At 38.8% G+C, this 15,463-nt stretch overlaps 1 protein-coding gene across 4 annotated transcripts in view; it reads left to right on the plus strand.

Annotated features, from left to right (window-relative positions):
• PIEZO2 (piezo type mechanosensitive ion channel component 2) overlaps positions 1–15,463 on the plus strand; it is a 450,920-nt gene that overhangs the window by 309,070 nt on the left and 126,387 nt on the right. For all 4 annotated transcript variants that reach the window (XM_041744387.1, XM_041744552.1, XM_041744472.1 and 1 more), the window contains exon 8: positions 14,814–14,976. In XM_041744387.1, coding sequence (XP_041600321.1) covers positions 14,814–14,976 — 163 coding nt within the window. The remainder of the gene's footprint in view (positions 1–14,813; positions 14,977–15,463) is intronic.

The raw sequence follows: 15,463 nt of genomic DNA on the forward strand, positions 1-15,463 counted from the left end.
TCTGTACATGTATATGGGAATTAAGTAAATACAAGGTTGATTGGAGGCCAGGTTTCTCACTGTTTGAGTGGCAGTTCACAGATAAGCAAGGGCAGAAGGCTAGAACGATTTGATAGCAGTGTAGAGTTGGAGACATCAGTATGAACTCATGTGTACCTTAGTACAAATACAGATGGTTACATACACAAATATATACAGATATGTGTGTGTGCATGAGGAAGTATGCACACAAGTACTTCCTTGCTCTGTCAGCTGAGAGGGCAAACAAATGGTGACACTCCAGTAGCAATGAGCACACTTAGTGCCCAGGGCTTGTTTTTTTTCTTTCTTTCTTTCTTTAAAGATTTATTTATTCATGAGAGAGAGATAAGGCACAGGCAGAGGGAGAAGCAGGCTGTCTGCAGGAGGCCAATGTGGGACTCGATCCTGAAACACAGGGATCATGCCCTGAACTGAAGACAGATGCTCCACCTCTGAGCCACCCAGGCATCCCAGGGCTTGGTTTCTAATGCCACTCTACAGCAAAAGGAACTGGTATTCCTTGGAGAAATGGCTGACTCTATGGTTTAGTCAAGGACTGTGAGTCTGGAGCATCTTGTAGTGCCAGAAAAATAACAAAGTAATAGACCTGTCAAAGGGATACTAGAGCAAGCTGAAAGAACTCCCAGTGGCCAAAGCTGGAACAATGTGGGCAACAAAATAAATAAAGCAGTCTTGGATTAAAACAGTACCCATGAGTGTATATGGATACAACTACATATAAAATACATATCCATGAATCCATATGGATCTAAGTAAATGATTTAATAAATATATGGGGGAAAAGAGACAATTCTCCCATATGAAAGAATTCCACATCATTCATGTTGATACTGACCCCTCAAGAAGGTGGGGCATAACTTCCCACCCCGTTAGTGTGGGCTGGACACAGTAACTCCTTTCCGAAGTGTAAAATAAGGAAAGGAGGAAAAGAGAACCTTTACAGTGGAAAAACCTAACAAACACTACCTCAACTTGGTGGTCAGAATTAATCTTATCAATAATAAATCATATTGAAGGCATGTATCCTTGATGTGATGTAATGAGAATGGCACTTTACCTCTGTGGTTTTCCTCCCCCCAAATCCATAACTTTTGCTAACCATGAACAAACAAACCAAAACCAAGGGAAGCTCTATAGAACACCTGATCAGTACCCAAAACTGTCAAGGCCATCAAAAACAAGAAAAGTCTGAGATGTCACAATCTGGAGGAGCTTAAGGAGAAGGCAACATTATGACCAATTGTGATGCTCTACTCTTGATGGGATTCCAGAACAGAAGAAAGGACATTAGATAAAAACTAAGGAAATCTGAGAAAAGCATGGACTTTGGTTTTTAAAAAATGTGCTGCTGTTGGTTCATTAGTGGTGACAAAGGTACTATACTAATTTAAAATGTTAACAATAGAGGAAACTGGGTATGGTGAAACCCTTGTGAAATCTTTGCAGCTTTCCTGTAAATCTCAAATTATTCTAAAACTTAAAGCTTACTTTAAAATATCTCTTGCAAGGGGAACCTGGGTGGCTCAGTGGTTGAGTATCTGCCTTTGTCTCAGGTCATGATCCGGGTCCTGGGATTGAGTCCTGCATTGGGCTCCCTGCAGGAAGTCTGCTTCTCTCTCTGCCTGTGTTTCTGCCTCTCTCTGTGTGTCTCTCATGAATAAAATATATAAAATATTTAAAAAATAAAATAAAATATCCCTTGCAACATTTTCTATGTCAAATATATGGATATATTCTTTATTATTTTTAATAGTGCATAGTATTCCATAATACACATGAATGTCATAACTTATTTGTACATACCCCATGGTGGTCATTTAGAAATTTAGTAGCTTTGTCCTATTACTGTGCATGCCTAAGAAACATTCTTAAATATGCACATATGTAAGGATTTGTCTGTATCTAACACATAAATCCTTTTTTAATAAATTAATTTTTTATTGGTGTTCAATTTACCAACATACAGAATAACACCCAGTGCTCATCCCGTCAAGTGCCCCCCTCAGTGCCCGTCACCCATTCACCCCCACCCCCCGCCCTCCTCCCCTTCCACCACCCCTAGTTCGTTTCCCAGAGTTAGGAGTCTTTTTCTTCTCCCTTCCCTTATATTCCCTTTCACTAACACATAAATCCTAAAGAAGCTTTGAAAAGTGCCATAGAGAAAGCTGTCTATAAGGAGCAAATGTGGAGTGCCTCGGTAAACTCAGTTAAGTGTCTGCCTTTGGCTCAGGTCATGATCCCAGGGTCCTGGGACTGAGCCCTACATTGGGCTCCCTGTTCAGCGAGGACTCTGCTTCTCCCTCTCCTCCCTACTGGTGTGCTCTCTCACTATCTCTGTCTCTGTCTCTCTCTCTCTCAAATAAATAAAATCTCTTAAAAATAAAAATAAATAAGAGGAAAGAAGGAGATCAATCATCTTAAAAAAAAAAAAAAAGAAGCAAATGCTCTAAAAATGTCGAGGTCCCTAAGGCCTTTATGTTACCTTCCTTTTGCCTTTATTTTTAGTAAATTTTCCACACAAAATAATGATAATTGTATCTTTCTTCTCCCATAAAATATTCTGTTTCTGGATTTCTCGAGTACTTGGTTTATTTGTGCAATGGAATAGTACCCAGAAATTAAAATGAACTCTATTATATAGGTGCTTAAGAATATATACAAATATGAGCACTTATATAAAGTCAAATTCTTTTTTTTAAGATTTTATTTATTTATTTGACAGAGCGAGAGCACCAGGAGGGAGAGCAGCAGAGGGAAAGATAGAAGCAGACTCCCTGCTGAGCAGGGAGTCCTATGTGGGGCTTGATTCCAGGACCCTGGGATCATGACCTGAGCTGAAGGCAGATGCTTAACCAGCTGAGCCACCCAGGCACCCCAACATTTTCTGTCTTAAAAGAAAAGTTCTCAGCCACTTCAAGGACCAGTGCACATTCTCACACCTTGTGCCCCTTCTGATGCAGTACAGAGTAATGGATCAGATGTTCCCACCATTGGCTCCAGGGTCGTGAAAGATCGTAAATACTTTGCAAATCTTGAAAAAAAAAGTTGTATCACATTCAAAAATGTCTTAATTTAAGATAAAATCTATTTACTTAAAAATAATGACGTATATAACACAAACGAAGTACACAGATTTCAGCTTAGTCCAATTCCCAAAGTCTGGAGCCACTGATTTATTGGGTTAGATATAGATGTTAACTTTTAAGTTTTATTTATGAAAGCTAGTTCAACCCAAAGTCTCATGCCTCTGTTTTTTGGCTTTTTGGCTTGTGCTATTTTTAGAAACTGGGGAAGTAGACATTAATGAGCAGCTTAGTGCTCTCCAACCTGTCCTCACTAAATCCAAACCTGCAAAGAGAGATGCTGATCACATCCAACAGGAAGCACGGTGGCTGGTAGTTGCCAGGCCTGTGCCTTCTTCTTCACCCATGAGAGCTGATCCCATGGGTTGACCAGATCTTGGCCTGATTCCTTCCATTCTTTCCAGGGTCTGGGATTTAGCAGGAAGCGCTGTGGTGTGCCAGCATTGCTTTTACAGTGCTCAATCAGGAGGCTCCCCTTCCAACAGGCTGTCAGACACCCTGATGACACAAAGCACAACAGAAAATATGTGTTAGTATTTCCTCAATGAGTTTAAAGAATCACCCCCTGCACACACACCAGTAAGGGAATTTTAATCACTGTTGATTATATTGATAGTTTTAAGAAGAGGAATTATATTGTAAAGAGCAATTCTAAATGTTTATTTTGAAAGATGCATCTGAGGAAAAGATTAATTTGATTAAACCTTTAATAATAGACTACTGACAATATTCTGACAAGGGCTTCTATATACTCTATGCAGCAGGTCATTGCTGTTCCATAAATTATTCGAAACAGATTTTCAACAAATTAAATACAGAAATGTGTCTCTAAAGAGAAAAAGCATTTTTTTTAAAGATTTTATTTATTCATTCATGAAAGACACAGAGAGAGGCAGAGACATAGGCAGAGGGAGAAGCAGGCTCCTCCCAGGGAGCGTGATGCGGGACTCGATCCCTAGGTCTGGGATCACACCCGGAGCTGAAGGCAGACCCTCAACAACTGAGCCACCCAGGCATCCCTAAAGAGAGAAAGCATTTAAAACTTATATAGAAGCTTGACATTGCTATGGCATTTAGGCATGTGATTATTTTTCTAATTACTTTTTGTTGTATTTTACAAATGTATCTGTATGCAATGGATAGGTATTTCCTAAATGGTCTTTGTAGATAGTTTGGGAAACACATTTTAGAAAGTGATTGAACTTGTCCTTACATCTATTTTTATTACAAAACATGCAACTTTTTATTTTCCCTGAAACATATTCCTCATTAGCACTCTTGTGTTTGTAATTTGTCACTTAAATCACTTTGAGATTTACAAATAACATGAAGAGAGAATTAAAAGAAAAGAAGAAAATTTATTTTGTGTGTTCCTGTGAAGTGCATTGTCAAAGGTGAGACACAGAACAGGAGAAGGAATTACTGATAAAAAAAAAAGGATACTGGGGTGACACATAACTAATACTCTTGGTGACAACAACCTGGAAAACTTTGGGGTTGTATCTAAAATGATAGGGAAAAAAATGAGTCAAGGACATAATCATTCGTTTTTATGTATGGACTTTTGGAATTTAGCTATTTATAATTTAGGCTACATTTACAGATGGTAAATCTATGACAAAAATTTTCTATCTAGAATCCCCTACTTATAGGTAGATAGGTAGGCAGATGCCATCATGCAAGGATATATGTGTGTATTAACTAGCCAGGCAGGTGTTTGAAAGTTATACTAAGTGTATGAGACTAGCCTTCTTTCTATAATCAAAGTGAAAATTAGACGACATATATGAAACAACTGTTTCCAACACTGGACAATTGGAAATATATGATTGTGATGCTTGGCAGAAGGGTAACAACCAAGGTAAGCTCTTTGATTACTCCAGCTTTCTCCTGATAGCATTTACTACATGTCATATAGAAAAGTGAACCCCAGCAGAGCATGGTGGTCTTGCTGGGCCGCAGAGAGATCAGAGTTTGGAGAAGCTGAGGGAACCGAAATTTGTGACACAGACTAAGGGAGAGGAGGAAGCAGGACAGAGAAAGAGTTCTAGAAATCTTCATGAGGTCACCCAGATACTTCAGCTGGATTTTAAGTTGTGCATGCATAGGGTGAGACTCCATGAAACCAGATAAAGCAAGACTCCTGGGGAAGGAACAAATATTGAGGAAGCATAAACTCAGTAGCTCCCAGAGCTCGCATAGATTTGGGAGAGCACTTTAGTACTAGCCCATCAGAATAGAGTGACTACTGAGTCTGTTAAACTGGTTACATAGTAAAGGCTACTCCAGACCCATAATAATAAAACTTAAGAACAAGCCTGCTGAGATAAAGCTGATCTGCAAGGAACTTAACTGCCTGCCAAAACAAAACTCAACACTCTTTAAAGGAGGACAACAAAATCCAAACACTCAATAATATAAAAATTACAATGTCCAGGATCCAGTTGAAAAATATTAGACATATACAGAACAAAGGAAAAATAGTCAATCAAGAGATGACCTAGAAATAGCAAGCTTTTTAAAATGGCTCTTTTAATTATTTTCAAGATTAAAGAACATGAACATAATGAAGACAGAAATGGAATCTTTTAAAAAAGAACAAATGTACAAAAAGAACAAATGGAACTGGAAATGGTTTTTAAAAATACCATAGATGAAATAAATCCTCTGAATGCACTTAAGGGCAAATGAGATACCACAGAAGAAAAAATGAATAAACTTAAATATAGGGTAATAGAAGCTTTTCAAACTGAAGTACAAAGAGAGAAAAGAGTTATACTATATGTTGGCAAATAGAACTCCAATAAAAAAAATACAAAAAAAAATTATAGTGATAAACAGAACCACAGTGACCTGTAGGATAATTTCAAGAGGCTGGACATAGGTGTAATTGTAGTCTTTGAAAGGTATGAGGACAGAAAAAATATTTTAAGAAATGATGGGCAAGGGTATCTTCCAAATGGTAAAGTATATATAATCATAAATCCAAGAAGTTCAAGAATCAACCTAAGAAAACGCAAAAAAAGTCCCACCGATGGACTTGAATTTTTTAATACCCAGGGTAGGTAAAAACATTAAAAGCAACCCAGCAGAAAAATACAGTATGTGCAAGGGAACAATGATAAGAGTTTTCACAGACCAGAAATCCTACATATCAAAAGGCAATAGTACAACATCTTTAAAGTTCTTCCGAAAGAAATTTTAAAACAAAATTGGTGTATAATTCTGTATTGAAGGAGGTAGGTGGAGAAAATAAAGGTCAAAGAAAAATTTTCTCGGAGAAACGAAAACAGCATTTGGCACCAGCAGACCTGCACTACACAAAACATTAAGGATTATTCTTCAGACTAAAGAGAAGTGATTCTAGGTAGAAACTTGGAGCAAAAAAGAAAAAGAAAAAGAAAAGAGACTTGGAGCAGCAAATAAAAAGCTCTCAGAATGAGATTCCCCTTCTTTCACCTATCAATGAATTTTTGTGGAGATATCATGTCTGAGGATGTGGTGCTCACTTCGTGATCATGAAAGAGAGAACATGAAAGTACATACCAACAATGCAGTGAGGACAACAGCAGGGAGAAGAAAATACACCTGAGTTCACTGACTCAACCACCCTGGAACCATTCATCTTTGGGCTATTGAGTGAGGTATCAAATATTGATAAGGCAGTCAGTGTCAGCGTGATCAAAGAAATCGGCAATTTCAAAACCTTCATACCTGAGTCCTTGAAAATTGCACTTGCAATGCTTGTGTTTGCAGCATTGTTTTTGCATTGATTACATGATTGAAATCTAAAATCTGTAATTGATATCTTGAATTGGTCTTAAAAATATTTTAGTAAAACTACTCCTACAGCCATGCTTGTAATAATTCTGACTATAGGCTATTTGGAAAACTATTGTAGGTGCTATAGAAGGTGCCAAGAACTACATGATGTTGGCCCTTAAGGAGTTTACAAACTATTTGAAGACACAGGACACAGACATATAACAGAAGACTAATGATATAACACAGTGATTTGTGCTTAAATGAGGACTATAGACTTTAAGTACACCAAAATGTCAACCACACACAACAGTTGAGTTGGGCCTGGGGAGTGGATGAGATTCACATTTGCAGAGATCAATGGATCTCTTAAGAGAGGTAAGAGACAAAGAAGATCCTCCCAATAAGAAGAACCAAGGGCTACCAGCAAGAGACTTACTGGTCTGCCAGGCAGGATGTTGTCCCAATCAATTCCTGTGCAGCAACCAGCAGGATCTGATAATAACTACAGCCTGGTAGTGATAGAATATGCACCATCTGAATCTTCATCACTTTTTTTAACCTTTAAAAAGAAACTCACCTGGCGCACCTGGGTGGCTCGATGGGTTAAACATCTGCCTTTGGCTCAGGTCATGATCCTAGGATTCTGGGATCGAGCCCCAGATTGGGCTCCCGGATCAGCAGGGAGTCTGCTTATCTCTCTCCATCTGCCCTCCCCCTGCTCATTCTCTCTCTCTCACTCTGTCTCAAATAAGTAAATGAAACCTTAAACACACACACATTTTGTTACCCTTAGCCTTATGGTCATTAGGGTAGGAAAAGAGAGGGCAGAGATGGAAGAAAAAAAGAAAAAAAGAAAAGTTGATTATTTTTAAGTGGTTAGTGATATTGCTCTGAGTTACTTCCACAAGCTTCTTCGGGAAACCCATGTTTGCCTAAAAGGTCAGGCCCCCAAGGACCTTTTCTGGGCACCCGAAGTTATGGCTAGCTTTATACCTCCCAACACAGTTCATCCCAAAGGCTCTGTGCTTCCCTCTGAACCATGACTTGTTTACAGCAAGGAGGCTTATCTTTTCCTCTTTGAAGGCTATTTGCTATTCATTCTGGGTACTCACCTGAGCCAGCTGAGTGTATATAATCCATCTGTGATAATGATCACTGATTAATTTGGCTTCTTGTGTTTCATGAACCTCCAGAATACCCAGCATGGAAATTCCCCAAAGGGAGCACTGGCCCCCTTGATGTCTGCCACCAAACCCCTTTCCAGAGAAAAATGGTCTCAGAATGGAAATGGCTAAGCAAGCACCCTGACAGCATGAAAATCTTCATCTTGAGGGAGCTATGCCAGGTTCCAGCAGGCCTTCTCCCTTCTATGTTTGGTTCCTGACCTACAGCCCACACTGCACTCAAACTCCCTGAGAAATATCTGCCCCTCCTGCCCTCCTTCCTTTTCTATTTCTTCCCTCCATTTAGTCCCTCATTATTTCAATTTAAAAATCTAAGGTTAAAATGAGAAGATTATTAAAAAATAGTTTCTCTAGACAATTATTACCCCCAAAATAATCATTCTACTTTCACTGGAAAGGATATAGTCCCTGGTTTCATAAGAGGATTTAAAACCTGCCCAGACTTCTGTCAACCTAACTGCATTCTCATGCATTCTAGTTAGCAAATACTTAACTGAAGGATATGTCTCCCTGTATCAAGAGAGGCTTGGAGCATAAAGAGATCTGAGATCTGAAGAAGAAAAGGCTAAATGAAAAGTGTGATGTCCGACCTCACACCCACTAGGATAACTACTATCAAATACTAGAACATGACAGGTGTTGGCAATGATGTGGGGGAATTGGAGCCCTTCTGCCCTGCTGGCAGAGATGTAAAATGGTGCAACTATGATGTAAAACAGGGTGGATATTCCTCACAAAATTATGAATAGTACTTCCAAATGATCCAAAAATCCTACTTCTGAGCATATATCCAAAATATTTGAAAGCAAGTCCTTGAAGAGATATGTGTACACTTGTCGTCACAAGAGCATTATTTACAATTATTTAAAGGTGAAAGTGTTCACCTGTAAAGAAATGGATAAACAAAATGTGGTCCATACATACAATGGGATATTATTCAAACTTAAAAAGAAAGGAAATTCTGACCCAGGCCACAACTTTGATGAACCTTGAGGACATAAGGCTCAGTGAAATAAGCCAGACACAAAAGGACAAATACTGCATGATTCCATTTGTATGAGCGACCTAGGCAGTCAGATTCATAGAGGCAGAAATTCGTATGGTGGGTACGATGAGCTGAGGGAAGGGGGGAATAGGGAGTTATAGTTTAATGGGTGCAGAGTTTCAGTTTTGCGTGATGAAATAGTTCTGGAGATTGGTTGCAGAGCACTGTGAGTATAGTTAATTCCACTACACTGCACACTTAAAAATTTAAGATGATGAATTTAATGTTATATATATTTTACCATAATAAGTTTTTTAAATGAGGTGTTATTTTCAGTATTACATAGTTTTTTGCAAGTGGCTAAGTTTCTGTATTACTAGTGACCAAGCAGATGTGGTCTGGAGTGAACCTAAAACAGGTGGAGGTTTTATAAATCTGCCAACATGTGCAAATTGAAACAAATACACTGCCAATTCATTTTCACCATATGTTGTCAGATATTATGAGTACTTTGGAGGAAGAGAAAAAAAGTGCAAAGCAAGTGCTCCCTGGCAGGTGGAGAGGCATCTACAATGAGCCCACAGAGCCCTGACGGAGCTGGGAGAGTCAGCTGTATACTTGGGCCTGCAGGGGAAGAGTTCTTCCAAAGAAGAGTAACAGTGTCTTCTGTGAGCAGAGACACTTCTGGTAGCTGTGATGCCCTCTTCTATCAAAAGATGTAGAATGCATTTTTATCCATAATAATCTGAGTAAAGTGCAGCCTTGGGGTTTTGAAGGAATGATCCAAGCTCCCCCATATTTTGCTTTTATTGGATATTTGAATCTCTTATTGCTTTTTTAAATTATAAACCTCTTGAGTTGAAAAAGATTAATTCTTGACTAAATACATTTATTTATTGGTCCATCCAAAAGTTAAAGTTCAAGATTTTTATTCATAGCCTGTAGAGAACAAAAATAATGATCTGTACATATGATTTAAGATATAATTTAAATAAGGTGTTCTTGCAATGCCTTTGTTATGCTTATATTCTGTGTTCTAGTTTCCTAGACCAAGGGCACTAAAATTATGGATGGCATGGTCTGGGCCACAGATGTTCTGGAGTTCTCTTGTGAACTATAATTCCTTCCCATCCCTTCTTTCTCTTTTTCTTCTTCAAAAGTAGGAATTTTGCTATCCCTTAGTTTCTACACCTCCTATAACCATGGTCACCTGCTATGACTTCATGGTATTACTTAGTGCTTTTAATTCAATTCAATAAGCTTACACTTAAAATTTTCTAGACCCTAGGCACTTTCATCAAAGCAAAATGACAAAACACGTAGCCTTTTTCAAACTGATCAGAATCAAGCTGGGCAGAGAGATAAGCACATAAACTCACAATAATCCAATTATAAACTATGACTACAAAACCCGTTATTATGGATGCACTGGAAGGATAAATTTATTCCTGTTAGAAATCATTTCCCAAAAGTGAGATTCCTAGCTCCTAAGATTTGGGCCTTGATGATGTCCAGGATGTCCCACAAAAACAGAAAGGAACAGGAAAATGAAGCCTAAATGAAGAGTGCTGGAAATTGGTTTTAGAGTGTCAGTTCTATAGAGACCATCTGGACCAAAAGAATGAAAACTTAATGCTTTCAGCAACAACAACTGTCATAAATTAGCATGAAGGTACAGATGATGGACTATGATGGTAATATAATTATTTATTCCTGGGCTCTGGTATCCTAGGGACCCCTGCAGTAATTTGGGGTGGTTGAGTATACCAGGAAGGAATACATTGGTATGTACAGATTATGGGATGCAGTTGGAGCTGGGGCTGGAGTTGTCCTGAGAGATAGATATTTGAGAGTCCAAGAGCCCTCCCTGGCCTGTTGCCTTGAATTTGAATTGCCAAGGATTGGACAAAGCTTACCTAGCACACATACCCTAATTGTTGATTTGACAACCCCCGAAAAGTCACAACGACCTGGAAATAACCCTGGTAAAACAAGAAGTAGCAAGACCAAAGGGCTGGAGATTTTATGGTAAAACCTAGATAGCCGGGATCCCTGGGTGGCGCAGTGGTTTGGCGCCTGCCTTTGGCCCAGGGCGCGATCCTGGAGACCCGGGATCGAATCCCACATCAGGCTCCCGGTGCATGGAGCCTGCTTCTCCCTCTGCCTGTGTCTCTACCTCTCTCTCTTTCTCTCTGTATGACTATCATAAATAAATAAAAAAATTAAAAAAAAAAAAAAAAAAACCTAGATAGCCCAGTTTGAGTTTGTAGTGTCTGGGACAAAGGAGAGGAGATCTGGCTGCTCAAGGCCCAGGGGTACTTTGCAGGACTTGGGGTTATTCTCCAGATCATGAATGAATAGGAAATAGGAAGAGGGGGTGGCGTACTGAACTGAGTTTTCCAAAGGTGACTCTAGCAAAGGGCACACTGTAGAGAGGAGAAGAACTAGAGACTACCCTTTGTGTTATAATTGTCCAAGAAGAGATGCTGAGTACCTGTTCTGGGGACGGGAATATTGGGAATGAAATAGCAGAGCAAGACAGGCCAGATACTAAATAGGAGATGAGTCTAAGGATCTGATATGTTTCTACTGGAAACTGACCATCACGGGGAGCTGTCTCCAGCCATCCTCTGAAAAATAGAAGAGTTTGTGAGATCTTAAGCACTTTGCATAAGATTTCCTAGAAAATGCCCTTTCTTTGTTCATATACTTACATCCACTCTCCACCCCCAATTCTGCTAGGTTTTATAAGGAACTGGATTTTCAGAGACCATGAGCCACCTACTAAATGCACCCCTGTCTGTTATCGATAGAACTAGCCTGGGGTCCAAGGATATTCCAAATGCATAGAAGAGAGGAGCTTTATCTTTCTGCTTCTAAATAAGCAACAAACCAGAATGCGTTACCCCATAGCTGTGTCACCATATACTTCTTAGGCAGAGACATTTCTATGGAGATATAGAAAATAGTCATTTTTGAGTACTTTAATGGCCAATAAACTTAAACAATATAGGTATTTTTGTTCAATCAATGTGAAGTAGGACCACTGTAAAGACACTAGCAGTTTTGTGGGAATCATCAAGATAGAAGGAAGCTTATAAATATCCAATGATGCACCAGTAATCAAAATAAAAGGTTGTCTTCACTGTGCCCAGTTACTCTTCCCAGCCCAACCCCCCAACCTGGCAACATTTCCCAGGACTTCTCTTTTTCCTCATTTACTCATCCACCCTTCTTTGACTCTCTTGACATGCCACATTCTTCTTCCTGACTACCCTTCCCAGACAGAAACACCCCCAGACAGAAAGGGTTCTGTAACATCTTGCTCTCCTCAACCGAACATGTCCCATCACTGTGGTTAGATGGAGAATAAGTTCCTGGAGGCCAGGCCCAATAATGTCACCTTTCTTTGTATTGTCAGTATTAAGAAGCAATTTTGGATTATGGGAAGTTCACAAGAAAAAGCTAAGCAAGTTAAATAGTTGGATGTTGCATAGCATCCTAGAATTTTAGTGCCAGAAAATATGCAAAACTTTTTAAAAATATTTTATTTATATATTTATGAGAGACACAGAGACAGGCAGAGACACAGGCAGTGAGAGGAGATTCTCTGTGGGGAGCCTGATGCAGGACTCGATCCCAGGACCCCAGGATCATGCCCTGAACCAAACGCAGATGCTCAACCACTGAGCCACCCAGGTGCCCCAAGGATGCCAGACTTTAAGTGTGAACTTCCCATCCTATGTAAGAATTTTTTTTTATAGTATCCCTACTATTAAAAAAAAGAAAGAAAGAAAAAAAAACTCTTACGTCTTACAGTATTTGCACAGTTCTGTTAGAAGTTCCTTATAGGGTACAACAATCCATCATTCTATAGCTTCTTACCCATGTCTGTTAGTCCAAACTCATAGTACAAAACATGAAACCAATCTTCAGTATTCCTACAGAAATGTGCAGAATCAGTTTGGAATAAGCCATGATGTCAACAGTAAGTTGTGGAGTATCCATGTGGACTTTTAGGAGGCACGTGGTTCAGTTTACAGATGGCTACAGTAATTACTATTGACTTTCTGATGGGGCAACATGGATATTTGTAAACTGATGATTGATGAAGTCATTGCTAGTGCATGCACGAGGTGTGGGACAAGAAGAGGAAAGACTTGCGGGCTGAAGACTACTGCCTCATCAATTGTGACTTCCAGCTAAAATTTGATTCTATATTTAAAAGCTTTCAGTTCTGCACACTGGTTACAGGAAATTGACATTTTGCTCTAAGACTGCAAAACCACTTTCAGAACATTCCACCATTCTAAAAGGGACATAATAAAAATTTTTTTAGCAGGAAATTTTTCTTTCTAAATGCTAACTGCAAAAAATCTGGCTAGACCTAGAAGAAAAAAACCTGTAATAAGAGCAAGTTCTAATAGAACTTATGGGATTTTTTTTTAGAAAATTGAAGAAAATTTAGTTTCTGTTTAGCTTACTTTAAAGCCTGTGTTGAGGGATCCCTGGGTGGCGCAGCGGTTTGGCGCCTGCCTTTGGCCCGGGGCGCGATCCTGGAGACCCGGGATCGAATCCCACATCGGGCTCCCGGTGCATGGAGCCTGCTTCTCCCTCCGCCTGTGTCTCTGCCTCTCTCTCTCTCTCTCTCTCTCTGTGACTATCATAAATAAATAAAAAATTAAAAAAAAATAAAGCCTGTGTTGAGTAATTCACCAATATGGCACTTGCCTTGTAATAGAAAACAGTAATAGCCCTCAGAGGCTGTATAAGTGAGGGACATGTAGTACTTGAAGATCTTATAACTGAACAAAGAATATAGCATAATACTTAAAGAAAGTTCACATATAAGAGATTCACATAATAGAAAAAATATGAGACTCACTTAGTGTAAAAGTTTTATTCACTTAGTAAAATCCTTTCTTAGAAGAAACTTATATAAAATGAATTTCTAAATGAATCATGTATATACAGCTTCCCACTATAAAGTCAGATACCCTCTGATTATATAGTAGAAATAACATAAAAAGTCATTTCAAAAGTTAACAAGCCTCATAAAGTCATATTTGAAAATAAATAATTAATTATAAATCTTTAAAACTATCAAATTGCCCATAAATGAAATTTGACAGAAATATATCTTACAGAAACCCTAGTATATAATATCTGGCTTTTATGGCTGAATCATAGAACTGTGTCCAATTTCAATATTTGCCCAATAACATCAACATTAGCTGAATAGCTAATGCTAAATCCTGCCAAAAACAAAATAGGTGCTCATATAGTTGAACATAGCCACATGATATCACATACTTGACATTTCAGTAATGCAGGGATTTAATAGGGCTGATTGGCCATTAAAATGTAAATTTCTAATAGGTGTGCAAGGAATTAGTATTAGATTAGATTAATGGTATTAGTATTACATTGTATTAAATAGCATTAGATGGATTTTGAAGCAGTGTAAAGATCAGCTGACTACTGTTGGCATCAATTTTACAAATAGGCATACACATTAACTATACATATACATGATTTAAGGATATATAGCTTATGTTGTATGTATATTATATGTATACATATATATGTTATTTAAAGATGTAGTTGTATATACAGAAGAATAATGAAATATCTAGAATAGGATGAGTTAGCCTAGGGCTAGCTCATCAGTGTATTAAAAACAAGATGTTTTTACTCTGTTAGGGACATATGATTTATGGCACCTTCCTAATGTTTTCCTTTGTTTTGAAATAGGTTGTTTGGTATCAAATCAGTAATTCACACGGACTGTTCCAGCACCTGGAAGATCATAGCAAACCCAGACCTGTCATGGTATCACCATGCCAACCCCATCGTCCTGCTGGTGATGTACTACACGCTGGCAACGCTGATCCGCATCTGGCTACAGGAACCCCTTGTAAGAATCAAAAGGTTTTGGTGATCTATCTGAAAAATAACCTGGAGACTCCAGGTGAAATGGCCCATTCCTATTAACTGCTGACTAATCAGTGCTATATTCCAAAACGACTATAGTGTTCTGGTTCTAGTATCGAGCACAACGTGAATATAAATGCTATCAGAACAAAGCCCAGCTTCCCTTGGCTATATTTCCACACACTGCCAAGAATGGCCACTGGTGAGGAGAAGGGAAGACACTTTCATTTTCATTGAGCACTTGCTAAGGGCCGGGCCATATGCTAGGCTGTTGACATAATTTGTTTCACTGAATGCACTACATGATTCTGAAGAATGGGTATCATACCCATCCTAGAGTTGAGTAAAATGAGCTTAGAGAAGTAAATTGGTCTAAGCAGTAGAAATCAGCTTCAAATTCATGTTTGACAGTTTGGCTATTGTGGACATTGCTGCTATAAACATCGGGGTGCAGGTGTGGAGCCTCGGTG

Source organism: Vulpes lagopus, chromosome 1, assembly GCF_018345385.1.
Source record: "Vulpes lagopus strain Blue_001 chromosome 1, ASM1834538v1, whole genome shotgun sequence".
Taxonomy (NCBI): Eukaryota; Metazoa; Chordata; class Mammalia; order Carnivora; family Canidae; genus Vulpes; species Vulpes lagopus.